At 39.3% G+C, this 13,140-nt stretch overlaps 1 protein-coding gene across 1 annotated transcript in view; it reads left to right on the top strand.

Moving 5' to 3' along the window:
• The window catches only part of SPOCK1 (SPARC (osteonectin), cwcv and kazal like domains proteoglycan 1), a 509,504-nt gene that overhangs the window by 492,545 nt on the left and 3,819 nt on the right, over positions 1–13,140 (top strand). Inside the window, exons 9-10 of the mRNA XM_047778695.1 lie at positions 3,652–3,714; positions 12,864–13,001. Of these exons, the coding sequence (XP_047634651.1) occupies positions 3,652–3,714; positions 12,864–13,001 (201 nt within the window). The remainder of the gene's footprint in view (positions 1–3,651; positions 3,715–12,863; positions 13,002–13,140) is intronic.

Genomic DNA, 13,140 nt, shown 5'->3' with positions numbered 1-13,140 from the left:
GTAATATTGAATCCTTTTATCCTAGAACAGGCTCTGTCTCTGAACCAGTGGAGCTGCGCATTTTGTTCTCATAGTTACTCTTCCCTTGTGTTTATTGTGTAAACGAAATCCATTTTTTCCCATTATGTTTTCTCACTAGTGGTTGTTTCAATATTAAATTTGTTCCTGGCCACCGTACTAAATTCTCATTTTACTTATGAGAGTTATTCTGGTTGGTTTCCTTGAATTTTTCAGGTGTGCAGTTATATTACCTGCAAATACTAATAATTTTTTTCTCTTTTCAATTTTTATACCTCATTTCTTTCTCTTTTCTAATCACATCAGCTAGGCCTTCCAAATCGATGGTAGATATTAGCCAAGTTTTTTGTTTGTTTGTTTGTTTTTTATTTCAATAGAAATGATTGTAGTGGTTCAGCATTAAGCTGAATGATAGCTTTGGCTTGAGCTCATACAAAATCATGTGGCTTAAGCCCTAGGGTTCAGGTGAGGGCTGAGTGAAGTGAAGCCTCAGTGCTAATGCTTCACCTGGAGGTGTAATGCCAAGGCCCCCAAGGATAAGGTTACCTCCTTGACCAGGAGATGGAGTTGGTCCCCTGGCCACGATGTCTCTGGAAAGGCTGCCCTTTCAGCAGCTGCTGGAGGAAGCCAGGAGCCCCACCTGAGGCAAGGAATGGCATCCCAGAGGGGTCGAGCTTTTATTATAGTTGTCTCTCATTTTTGTATATTTCTCTCATTTTCTTACATTGGTTCCTTTCTTTCCCTCCCTCCCTTCATGTTAGGTTGTGTCAACTGAAAAAATATGCACAACCTAAAAGTTGATGCTTATGACCTAAACCTGGGAGGCAGCATCTGAAGTAACCTTGAGAAAACTGGTCCAAGGAGGCGGGGAGAGCTAGGATATAAAGGAGTTTTACAACAAAGGGCAGGTAGTAAGAACAAAAGATTACTGCTAGTAACAGACAACTAGGTATCTCAAGGTAAGGAATTTAGTGCTTTTCTATGTATGGGTAGGTGCAAAGGTCTGGACTCACTGAAACCATTCCTTTAAATGCACCACCCCTACCTGGGGCTCTTGTCCTGTGTTTTCACATCCTGAGGGGCTGCAGTCTGATGGCTGCTAGATGGCAGGTATTCTTTGTTTCCTTTCTGGAGGTGGCTGCAAGGGCTGATGACTGTGCTGTCTTGGGTTAACCGATAGGGAAGACAGTATTTTATTTCTCGCTCTCCCTCCCTGACCCAGAATCAGTTTGGGGCGTTCTATTTTACCTCCACCTTTCTTATTCCTTGTAATTTTAATGTATGTCCTTGAGGCTGAAATTTTTCTCCAAAGCACTCCTTTAACTACAGACCATAGGTATTGATCGCTTGTTGTTTTTATTATGGTTCATTTGTAGATATCCTATAATTAAGGCTCAAGGTAGCTTTTTGGCCCAATACAATTTTTAAAGAGCACTTTTAAACTTTTCCTGTTGACTGGTTTCGATATTATCCTTTACATGTATTGCCCAGTTTTAGAATTGATGTCAGAAAGTCTCAGGTGAATTAGATTCCTTGAATTAGTCCCTGAATGTTTCAAAACATTTCCTCTATGCAAAAGCAAAGATGTTAAGTATAAACGCCCCTAGAATCATAGTTTGCTTTCTTGATATCTTTACCATTACTCTCCTAAGCACTAGATGCAGCTACTGAAAAAGTGAACCCATGCTAATCTTCTCCCCTTTTAGGGGTGATGGCACCATTTTTGCCTGGAGGCCAAAAGGATTCTTTACCTTTCAAGGATATGAATTTCTTAGGACATGTCTCAGTTTTGCTCAGTCATGAGCACTTTTTCCGGAGACACGTTGTGTTCCTTTGAGCCCTAGAATTACAACGTTCTCATCCCGTGTTTTAGTCTCTTCTCAAGGGCATCAGTGCCGTGGATGCTTCATATCAGTTTCGCTGCTTCACATACAGCCTTCTTTTCTTAAATGATGTAATTTTCCTCTTAATATCATTTATATCCTTGAGCTTTTGCATCTCTCCATTAAACTGCTCTTAAAGAGTCTCTCTCTCTTTCTTTTTTTTTTTTTTCATTCAAACCCTGTTTTCTTAGAGAAATCTTAGGGATTTTTTTTCATCAGGAGTGTTTTCCTGTTCTTGCCTCTGTTTTTCTTGCAGCATTTTGCGTAGGTCTCTGCCTTGATTCACTTCCCCTTATCTTTCAGTAAGTAGAGTTTTTTAAATTACTATTGGATGATTTGAGAAAGGGGGCTTGACCACTCGGAACTTTTCTTCATCGTAAACTGATACAGCGTGTACCTGAATGACTGTGAGGTTTCTTCTCTTCAAGAGCAGTCTTCTCATTTCCTACAGTTTCTTCTCAGTGTTTCTGCACAGCGGCAAAGCTGACCTTTCCCACTTGTACCGACCTCCTATGGTAGTTGTAAAGATTAAATTAAGACAAAGTTCTAGAACATTGTGTGGGACAGCCTAAGAAGTCAATGGGTGTTCCGTAGCTGTCATAGTAAATGCTGCCTTTGATCATCAAAGAAGGAATTTGATCATTGTGGTGGTGGTGGTTTTAAGCTGGTGTGTCTTTCTCCTTTCTCTGAAATCATCTTATACCCAGAAGTCCACAAAATGCATTTGATAGCCAGTGTCTCTCAAGGAACGAGCAGCAGGGTCAGATGGCACCAGGAAGTCCACAGGGTCATGGATGTAAACAGGTGTTCGGGCACTTTCTGCAGGCCCCGCACTGGTACACACAGAGGTAGTAGTACAAGTGCCCCAAGAATCAGAACGTCCTAGTCTGCACTGGAGGACCAGAGGCAAATCCTATTTCCCAGAGCCACAGCATCTGCCAAGGCAGGTCATGGTGAAACTGGACTAGTGAGGTCGCCTTTCATTTAGCTTGGAGTACCAAAGGGTACCACACACTTTCGTGTACCCTACGGAGCCCTGCGGCTCCCACTCGATCAACCCTTCACTTGAGAATTGACAGTTTCAAGCTTGTTCCTGACAACATGTTATCTTGTAACTGAGGACTTGGAGGCTGAGAGGGATCAAGAGACGGGCCTCAAGTACTCGGCTCGGAGGTGGCAGAGCCAGAGCCACGGTCTCACTCTTCTCCACTCCCTGTCTCTCTTCCGTAGCTTCACGGTTCTCTCTTGAGGCCTCTGTTTTACCTGGGGGAGTAAGCCATGATATCATAAGTAGCCATTCCAGTCCTCTTTTAAGCCTGCAGCAAGACCTGAGGCACAATAAGTATTTGTCCCAATCTGTGGATTCAGTGCGTGTACCTACTAGTGAGCTTTCATCCTGGTTTCCAACTCGTAGAAATCTTAGCTGTGAAGAGATGTTTTTTCGTAGTGGAAGTCAACAAGGAAATAACTTACTAGATGCTTGGTATTTGCTTGAATTGCTGGTGGGAAGAAAGATCCCTATACGATGCAAGTAGCCCCCAAATACTCTTTCGAGTGCCTAGTGACAAAAGGTTGTTTTTTAATTAGTAGCACTAATGGCCTGAATTTGTTTTGCTGCATAGTAACAGCATATGCAGTGATCCCACTCCCAGGTGTGTCACTGTCTGCGGTGAACATCAAGAGTGAAGCCGGTCATTAGAGGTTATATCCCTTACCATCTGGAAACTGACTTTCATAAATTATTTTTTAGGTCTCCCTTGCCAGAATGAAATGAACAGGATTCAGAAGTTGAGCAAAGGAAAAAGCCTGTTGGGTAAGTACCATTTCTTGCCACTTATTTAAAAATTAAACCATCCACGTCTCTTGTAGTATTGAGGACAGCAATGGTTATTCAATTAGGGACCAGTGTTTTGTGAAAGAAATGCCTCCTTTTACCTGAGGCAGGGCTCTTCCAGGAAGCTGGTAATACGTCATTGTCAACGGAGAATCAGTTAGCTGCAGGCACCAGCGGCCAGAGGAGAGGGCAAAAGGTCAGCCCAGGACCAGAGGGCAGCTCACCAGGGCTGAAATCAAGCACCATTTCTACTGCTCACTTGTCCTTGATCTTGAGCTCCAATGGACCTTGGCTTTTTCTTCTTTCAAGTATGGCCATTAAATGGAACTCTCAAGTGTTCCTTCCAAAATTATGAGGGCTTAAGTTACATAATTTCTTAAATTCCCCAGATCAAGCCATCCATTAAAGGAGGAAGATGAGCTGAATCCCTTTTAAATTTATCAGACAGGGTCCAAGGACGTGAGTGAACTTAAACACATTTCTATTCCATGTGCGTGAGCCCTGGACCCTGTCTCTACGTTTCTGCTCTTTGTCCAAATGTTGAGGGGGAAGCAGGTGGGCGATGTGAGTGTGTTTTTTCCTGACACGCCAATCTGGGGCCGAGGTAAAGGTCACAGATGCTGGCTGTGGCAGGTTCCTATAGCCCCGTACCTTCCTTTCTGCAGCACTCAGACCAGGCCGTTGCTGAGACATCAGGGACACCTCATCTGTTTGCCCAAATAAAGAGCCTGCATTGCTTCCCTTGCTTTTTAAAAAGAGAGCTGACAGCTGCAACACAATAATTCAGAATTATTCTTAAGCATTCAGAAGCAGGTGCCTTGCCTAAACAGCCTGCCTGTTTCAGGCATTTATCTATTTATTTACTTGAAGGGAAATGGAAAGTTTCTTTTTGCAGACTGTGAAATGGAGATGGTCCGTGAACTCTAGCTGTTTCTCGTCATCTAATTTTTGGGTCGCCTCAAAGTGCATCCTGTTTTGTTCCTTCTACTTGTGAAAATTATTTCACCTGCTTGCCTTAGACGTTCCACTAGTTTGATAACACCCTTTTTCAACTCACAAAAAATTCCATAGTTGTGACTTGGTCCTATCTGGGTGTAGGTTCTTCAGGGGTGAAGACAAAAAGCATCTTTCTGGATCTCTCTTCCATCAGGCTTTCCAGTGCAAGGACTTGTGCGTTATGATCTGAATCTTCCACAGGGGAGGTTGTTTGGGTTTGAGTGAAGTGCCTTAGAGAACCAGTAGAGTGCTATTTTTAAAAACTGACTTTTGTTGATTTCTATCGTAAGATAAGGATATCCTACTGCTTCATTGATAGTGAGATACTTGTAAGGTATGGGGTCCGAGATAAAAGGTCTCACCATCTGTTTCCCCAGCTCACAGGAGTGAAGGGCCTACCTTTGTCCTTCCAAGAATCCCACCCAGTTTAAAGCTCACTTTCACACATCTCCCCACATAGGGAGATAATTCTGGCTGCCTCATAAAAATACCATTTATCTGCTTACAAGTTATTTTTCGCATGGGGAAATCTCCTAATAAATGTGTATTCAGGGGCATTCATATTCAAAAATAAAACAAGCAGTAACAAATTATAATCAGTTATAATTACTACCTACTTAGGAAAAATGGTAATTCTATTACATTATAAATATAGAGCACACCTGCTTCTTACTAACCTTGGGGCTCAACCCAGTATGCTTTTTTTTTTTTTTTTTGGTCTATTAAGTGCTATTGTTTTCCAGTCGGAGCTCAAGGAGGAGGATCAGCATTTCCTCAGCTTTCTGCTTATTCTCAAAAAACTCTGAATTTGGGTAATTGAAAGCATCTACTCTTTGCCCCCCTTCCTCCTGTTCACTGAAGACTATAGGTACTGTGCACTGACTAGATTCCTAAATTAAAGTCTCGGCCCCGCTTCTCAAGGTGGCATCAGCCGACTTACCTGTCTCTTAGGAGTGGTTTCTGGGGGCAACTTCCTATCCTTGATCTCATTTTACCTCTGAGAGACACATCATCTTGAAATAGCCTGGTGAGCAGTGTTTGAGTAGTTGCTCCAATCTGCTGGATTTGGGCTTACCGGCTCCCCTGCCACTCTTCTTTCTCTTCTGTGAAATAAAAGGTAACCTTAAAACACAGTCACTCTAACAAAATCGTAAAGCCAGAGGGGTAAGAGAAACCTCCGTCTTCACCAGGCTAATGTAGCTAAAGTTGAAGTCACGCCGAGGAGAGTTCTCCCATAGTAGATGAACACCCAGTCGTCAAACACACACCCCCCCGAAGAAACACAGAAACTACTGCTGAGTGAGAATCAGATTGGTATCGCTGATTCCAAATGAGAAAAAGTTTCTCGTCAAGGTGCTCATAGGAAGTCCCTTTAAATTTATCTGAGAGATAACCCAGGTGTGACGACAGATATTCTCAAACCACAGATTCAGTAAGTTTACTCATCCCAGACTTAACTGAAGTATCATTAAAGGTTTAATATAAAGGTTTTAATATGCAGAAGACATCTCCAGAAGGAATTACTGAGACATAATTGTGGAAAGAAAAATAAGGCAGGCTGCTTAAATGTAAATAAATTTAAACTATAAAAATGTTTGCTAGTAAGGTAGAATTAAAATTTCAGACCATTGGGGTCATTGAGAAAAATGTGTCAAGTTTCTGGTTTATTCAGGAATAAAAGAAAAAAGATTAGATATTATTAGGAAAATATGCTTCTCTATGGATCTTTTAATAAAGAGAATAGTTTTTAAACTGATGGAAAAAAACATGTAATAAAGAAAACTTGCTCACTTCACAAAAAGCAAGAAAAGGCAAAATAGGAAAAAACAGTCATATCTATAATCACAATAAATGTAAACGGGCCAAACTCATTTATTATGAGACAGACTATTAAGATCTGACAAAAGCAAACACTTTGTTTTGAATTCTAAAGAGAGGTAATGCCATCTTGCTAAAGTGTTTATTACATCATCAGTTGGCATAACCATAACTTTAAAACAAAATGTAAGAGAATTGTGAGGTGGAACTGTCATACCTACAACCTAATCAGAAACTTCAATACACCTCTTCTTAAAACTTACAGTTCAAATAGACAAATAAAATAATTAAGTAGCATTTATATATATGTATGTGACACAGGTGTGTATGTATACATATACGTGTATGTGACACACACATGTGTGCCATGGATTATGCCACTAAGCACATCTCAAAAATGAATAATCATATTCATTTGCTATAACACAAGTAGAAATCAAAAATGAAGTTACTCAAACCATATACATCTGGGTTTTTTTTAAATAGTTAAATATGCAAATAAAAATACAAAACATTTAGACTTGAATGAGAATGAAAGCATTGTGTGTCACAAACAGAGAAATGACTAAAATGAAATTTAGAGGAACATTCATAGCTTCCAGTGCATTTCCGGGGGGTGGGGAACCTAAAATTTCAATTCAAAAAGTTATCTTTACAATTAAGACTAAAGCAAAAGGAAACGGACAAGCCTTTGACAAAATGGAAGGTACAAATATTGTCATAAATTTAAATGTGGGATGTAATCTCAAAATACAGGAGAATACTATAAACTTGTGGCTCTCAGATGTCACTGTGTATCAGAAACACTTGGATAATTTATTAAAGCAGTTTTCTGGATCCCACCCTCAAAGTTTTTAATTCAGTAAGGGCTGAGGTGGCCTTGAGAGTTTCCTTTCTAAAGATGTTCCCAGCTGATGTGTAGCTGCTGGTCCTGGGCCCAGACTTTGAAAACTATTGCTTTAAACCAACTTGTAGCAATTAAGAAAATCTAGTGGAAAAGGATACTATGAGTTACATTTGGGTCATGAAAAAAACAAGACCCAACTAGATTTTAAAAAACATGAATTTAGATCAAAATACTGTTCTCGCCCCCTAAAATAGGCACCAGGCTCAAAATGTTTTTATGGGCAAATCCCTCATGGAAGGGATCATTCTCATTTGATACAAAACGTTTCCAGTATTGACAGAGAAAAATACTTGAATCACTTTATGAATTAGTTGCTTTGATTCAGAAATTGAAGAAACAAAACCTTATCTCTTAGTAACATAGATACAAATGGATCAGCAAGTCGAATCCAATATATCATGACCAAGTAGTATTTATTCTAGTAAAGATTTTTTTAAATGTATCACTCATTAAAAGGATTTTTAAAATCATATGATTCTCTCAAGTGTTTAAAAAAAAGTTACTGAATCAGGAAGAATAGAAAATCTGAACAAACCAATTACTAGCAGACCGAAGCAAAAATCAAAGGAAAGACCAAGAGTAGATGGTTTCACTGGTATTTTACCAAACATTTAAAGGATAATTAACACCAGTCCTTCTTAGACACTTCCAAAAGATTTCTGAGTTCATTTTATAAGGCAGCATTCCCTTGGTACTAAAGCCAGAAAAGACACAGCAAAAAAAGAATACTACAGGCCAATATCCCAGCTGAACATAGATGCAAAATTTTTCAATAAAATAATAGTAAACTAAATTTAGCATCACATGAAAAGGGTCATTCACCTTTCAAGTAAGATTTGTCCCTGGGATGCAAGGCTGGTTCCACATACACACAACTCAGTCAACTGATTCATCATATTCATGGAATGAAACAAAAATATTATATGATCATTTCAATAGGTACAATAAATCCATTTGACAAAATTCAGCATCTGTTTATGATAAAAAAAACTCAACAAATTAAGTATTGAAGGAATATACCTCAATATAGAAAAGGCTCTATATGAGAAGTCCACAGCTAGCATCATATTCAACAATGAAAGGTTTAAAGCTTTTCCTCTAAGATCAGGAAAAAGACAAAGGTATCACTTTCACAACCCCTCTTCAAGACAGTACTGGAAGTCCTAACCAGAGCCGTCAGGCAAGAAAAAAATAAGTCATAGAAGCGGTAAAAGATTTTTAAACCAAAAACATTTCTAAATGCCAAAATAAGACATTGATGAAAGGAATCCCATGTTCATGGATTAGAAGAATTAATGTTAAAATGTCCATACCACCCAAAGCTGTCTATAGATTCAGAGAAATTCCTATCAAGATCCCAGTAGCATTTTTTTTTTTTTTGCAGAAGTAGAAAACACAATCCTAAAATTTATATGGAACCACAAAGACCCCAAATATCCAACAAAGAAAGAAAGAAAAACAACACCTTTTGGATTTCCAGCTCTATTGTAACCAGTGTTGTACTGGCCAATGAATAAACAGAGAGTAATAAAAACAGAATTGAGAACCCAGAAGTAACCCACAGACATACAATCAGCTAATATAGTCAAGAGATAATCTTTTCAATAAATGGTACTAGGATAATTGGATATTCACATGCAGAAGAATGAAATTAGACCCCTGTCTTGCACCACTCACAAAAATTAACTCAAAAGGGATCAAAGACCTAAAGGCAAGAATGGAAACCATAAAACTCCTAGAAAAAAATATAGGAAAAAAGTACTTGACACAAACATTAGCAATGATTTTTTTTTGCATATTATACCTAAATCACATGCAACAAAATCAAAAATGAGTGGCATGACATCAAACTTAAAAGCTTCTGCACAGCAAAACACACTATCAGCAAAATTAAAAGATGGTCTATGGAATGGGAAGGAATATTTATAAACCATTTATCAGATAATGGGCTAGTATCAATATATATAAAGATTCATACAACTCTATAGCAAAAAAAAAAACCCACAAAACAATAAAAAAATTCCACAACTATTTCCATTTGGAAAATGGACAAAGAAACTGAACAGACATTTTTTCCAAAGAAGATATTCAGATGGCCGACAGGTACATGACAGTGTGCTCAGCATCACTCATCAGGGAGATGCAAATCAAAACCACAATGAAATACAAGTTTCTGTCTGTTAAAAGAGCTGTCATAAAAAAGACCAAAAAGACCAAAGGTAACAAATACTGGCAAGGATGTGCAAAAAAAGAAAGTGTTGTACACTGCTGGTGGGCTTATATGTTGGTACAGCCACTATGGGAAAACAGTATGGGGGTTCCTCAAAAAATTAAAACTAGAACTATCACATGATCCAGCAGTTCCACTTCTGGGAATATATCTGAAGGACGTGAAAACACTATGTCAAAGAGATATCTGCACACCTCTGTTCATAGAAGCATTATTTACAATAATATCCAAGGTATGGAAACAACCTAAGTGTTCACTGATGGATGAATGTACGGAGACATTGTTACACGTGTGTTTGTGTAACGGAGTATCATTCAGCTTGTAAAAAAAGAAGGAAATCCTGACAATCGCAATAGCCTGGATGGACTCTAAGGGCATTATGCTAAGTGAAATATGTCAAAGACAAATACCGTATGATCCCTTCTATATGTAATAGAAAAACACACTCACAGAAAAAGAGATGAGACTGGCGGTAAACATAGGCAGGGGGTAGGCAGAGGGAGAACTACATGAAGGTAAATCAAAGATACAAACTTCCAGTTACAAGATAAAGTTGCAGGGATATAACGTACCACGTGATGACTAGTTACCACTGTGGTATGGTATGTGTGAACGTTGTTAAGGGAGGAAGTCCTAAGAGATTTTCATCACGAGGAAAAAACATTTCTTATTTTTCTATATGACATGAAGGTAAGCCAAATTTATGGTAATCACATCACAACAAGTCAAACCATTGTGCCATTCATCTTAAAACTTCTACGGTGCCATGTATCAATTACATTTCCATGAAAATGAGAAAAAACTTCTGAAATGAAAAAGTTCTTAATAAGAGTAGTACCACGTATTGGAAGAGTTAATATTATCAAAATGACTATACTACCCAAGGCAATCTACAGATTCAAGGCAATCCCTATCAAATTACCAAGGACATTTGTCACAGAACTCAAACAAACTATTTTAAAGTTTGTTTGGAAGCACAAAAGACCCAGAATAGCCAAAGACATCCTGAAAAAGAAAAATGGAGCTGGAAGAATCAGGCTCCCGGACTTCAGACTATACTACAAAGCAACAGTTGTCAAAACTGCATGGCACTGGCACAAAGACAGAAATATAGATCAGGGGAACAGGCTAGAAAGCCCAGAATTAAACCCACGCACCTACACCCAACTAATCTTTTACAAAGGAGGCAAGAATATACAATGGAGAAAGGACAGCCTGTTCAATAAGTGGTGCTGGGAAAACTGGACAGCCACATGGAAAAGAATGAAATTAGAACACTCCCTAACACCATACACAAAAAGAAACTCCAAATGGATTAAAGACCTAGATATAAGACCAGACACTATCAAACTCCTAGAGGAAAACATAGGCCAAACACTCTCTGACATAAACGACAGCAACATCTTCTCAGATCCACCTATCAGAGTATTGACAATAAAAAGAAACATAAACAAACGGGACCTAATCAAACTTCAAAGTTTCTGCACAGCAAAGGAAACTCTTAACAACACAAAAAGACAACTCACAGAATGGGAGAAAATCTTTGCAAGTGAATTGACTGACAAGGGATTAATCTCCAAAACTTATAAACAACTTCTGCAGCTCCATACCAAAAAAACAAACAAGCTATCAAATAATGAGCAGAAGATCTAAACAGACAATTCTCCAAAGAAGACATACAGATGGCCAAGAAACACATGAAAAGATGTTCAATGTCACTCATTATTAGAGAGATGCAAATCACAGCCACTCTGAGGTACCACTTTACACCAGCCAGAGTGGCCATCATCAAAAAGTCTACAAACAATAAGTGCTGGGGAGGGTGTGGAGAAAAAGGAACCCTAGTACACTGTTGGTGGGACTGTAAATTGCTGGAAAGCAGTATGGAGATTCCTCAGAAAACTAAACATAGAACTATCATTTGATCCAGCAATCCCACTCCTGGGCATCTATCCAGAGAAAACCACGACTCACAAAGACGCATGTACTCCGATTTTCATTGCAGCACTAGTCACAATAGCCAAGACATGGAAACAACCTAAATGTCCATCGACAGAGGAGTGGATCCAGAAGATGTGGTCCATATACACAGTGGAATATTACTCAGCCATTAAGAAGAACAAAATACCGGCATTTTTTGCAACATGGATGGACCTAGAAACTATCATGCTAAGTGAAGTCAGCCATACAATGAGACATCAACATCAAATGCTTTCACTGACATGTGGAATCTGAAAAAAGGACAGATGGAACTTCTTTGCAGAACAGATGCTGACTCACAGACATTGAAGAACTTATGGTCTCTGGAGGAGACAGTTTTGGGGGGTGGGGGGATGTGCCTGGGCTGTGGGATGGAAATCCTGTGAAATCAGATTCTTATGATCATTATACAACTACAGATGTGATAAATTCATTTGAGTAATAAAAAAAAAATGGGGGAAAAAAAACCCAAAAAACATTGTACCAAGTGAAAGAAGGCAGACACAGCAGACCATATGAAGTATGATTCCATTTATATGAACTACCCAGAATTTGGAAATCTGTAGATGCATACAAATGTATATTTGATTGCCTAGAGTGGGGAAGGGAGGGTTTGGGGATAAATGGGAGTGACTGCTAGTGGTTTCTTTGGGGGTATGTGGTTTCTTTTGGGGATGATGAAAGTACCTAACATTGCTTATAGTGATGGTTGCACAACTCTGTGAACACGAAATAGCTATTCTGTATACTTTTAATAGATGATTATATCTAAGTTACATATGCAGACTATATCTCAATTATATATCTATACTATATATATATTCCTTTTATGTATGTATGTGTATGGACACACACACACACACCCATGAAAGAAATGTTCAAAAAGGAGTCAGCACAAACTTTTTCTACCTAAAGTCCAAAATAAATTCTGCATGGTATTTCCTCCCTGAAAAAAAAAATAAATAAATAAGAGTAGTACCATGGGAAAAACAAGAACGCACCAAAAAAGGAATCCTGTCCACTGCTGGCAAGTCCAAAGGGCGTGTAATCTGACCTGTGTAATGAGCAAGGCTGCCACTCCTCCCTGTTAGCTCTGCAGCAAATACCCTGTCTGATGGGTGAGCCCTCTCTGTCTTAGCATTAACTCTGAGATCTGTGCACTTCTCTGATTTACACTGGACTCTTTGTCCCCCCCAGGAGCGTTCATACCTCGGTGTAATGAGGAGGGCTATTACAAAGCCACTCAGTGCCACGGCAGCACAGGGCAGTGCTGGTGTGTGGATAAGTACGGGAACGAGCTCGCTGGCTCCAGGAAACAGGGCGCTGTGAGCTGCGGTGAGTAAGGCCTTCTGCATCAGCCCCAAAGGACCTCTAGGGACTTGTGATACTCACTGTATAAGGATCTGGGCACAAGACTTTCCAGAGGTCACTGTGGTCCACAGTGAGTGCGTTTACAATGGAGACACAGTAACCC

Source organism: Phacochoerus africanus, chromosome 4 (assembly GCF_016906955.1).
Source record: "Phacochoerus africanus isolate WHEZ1 chromosome 4, ROS_Pafr_v1, whole genome shotgun sequence".
In the NCBI taxonomy this organism is placed as follows: Eukaryota; Metazoa; Chordata; class Mammalia; order Artiodactyla; family Suidae; genus Phacochoerus; species Phacochoerus africanus.
The sequence above is the reverse complement of the archived record's forward strand: the minus strand, read 5'-3'. Positions and strand labels throughout refer to the sequence as shown.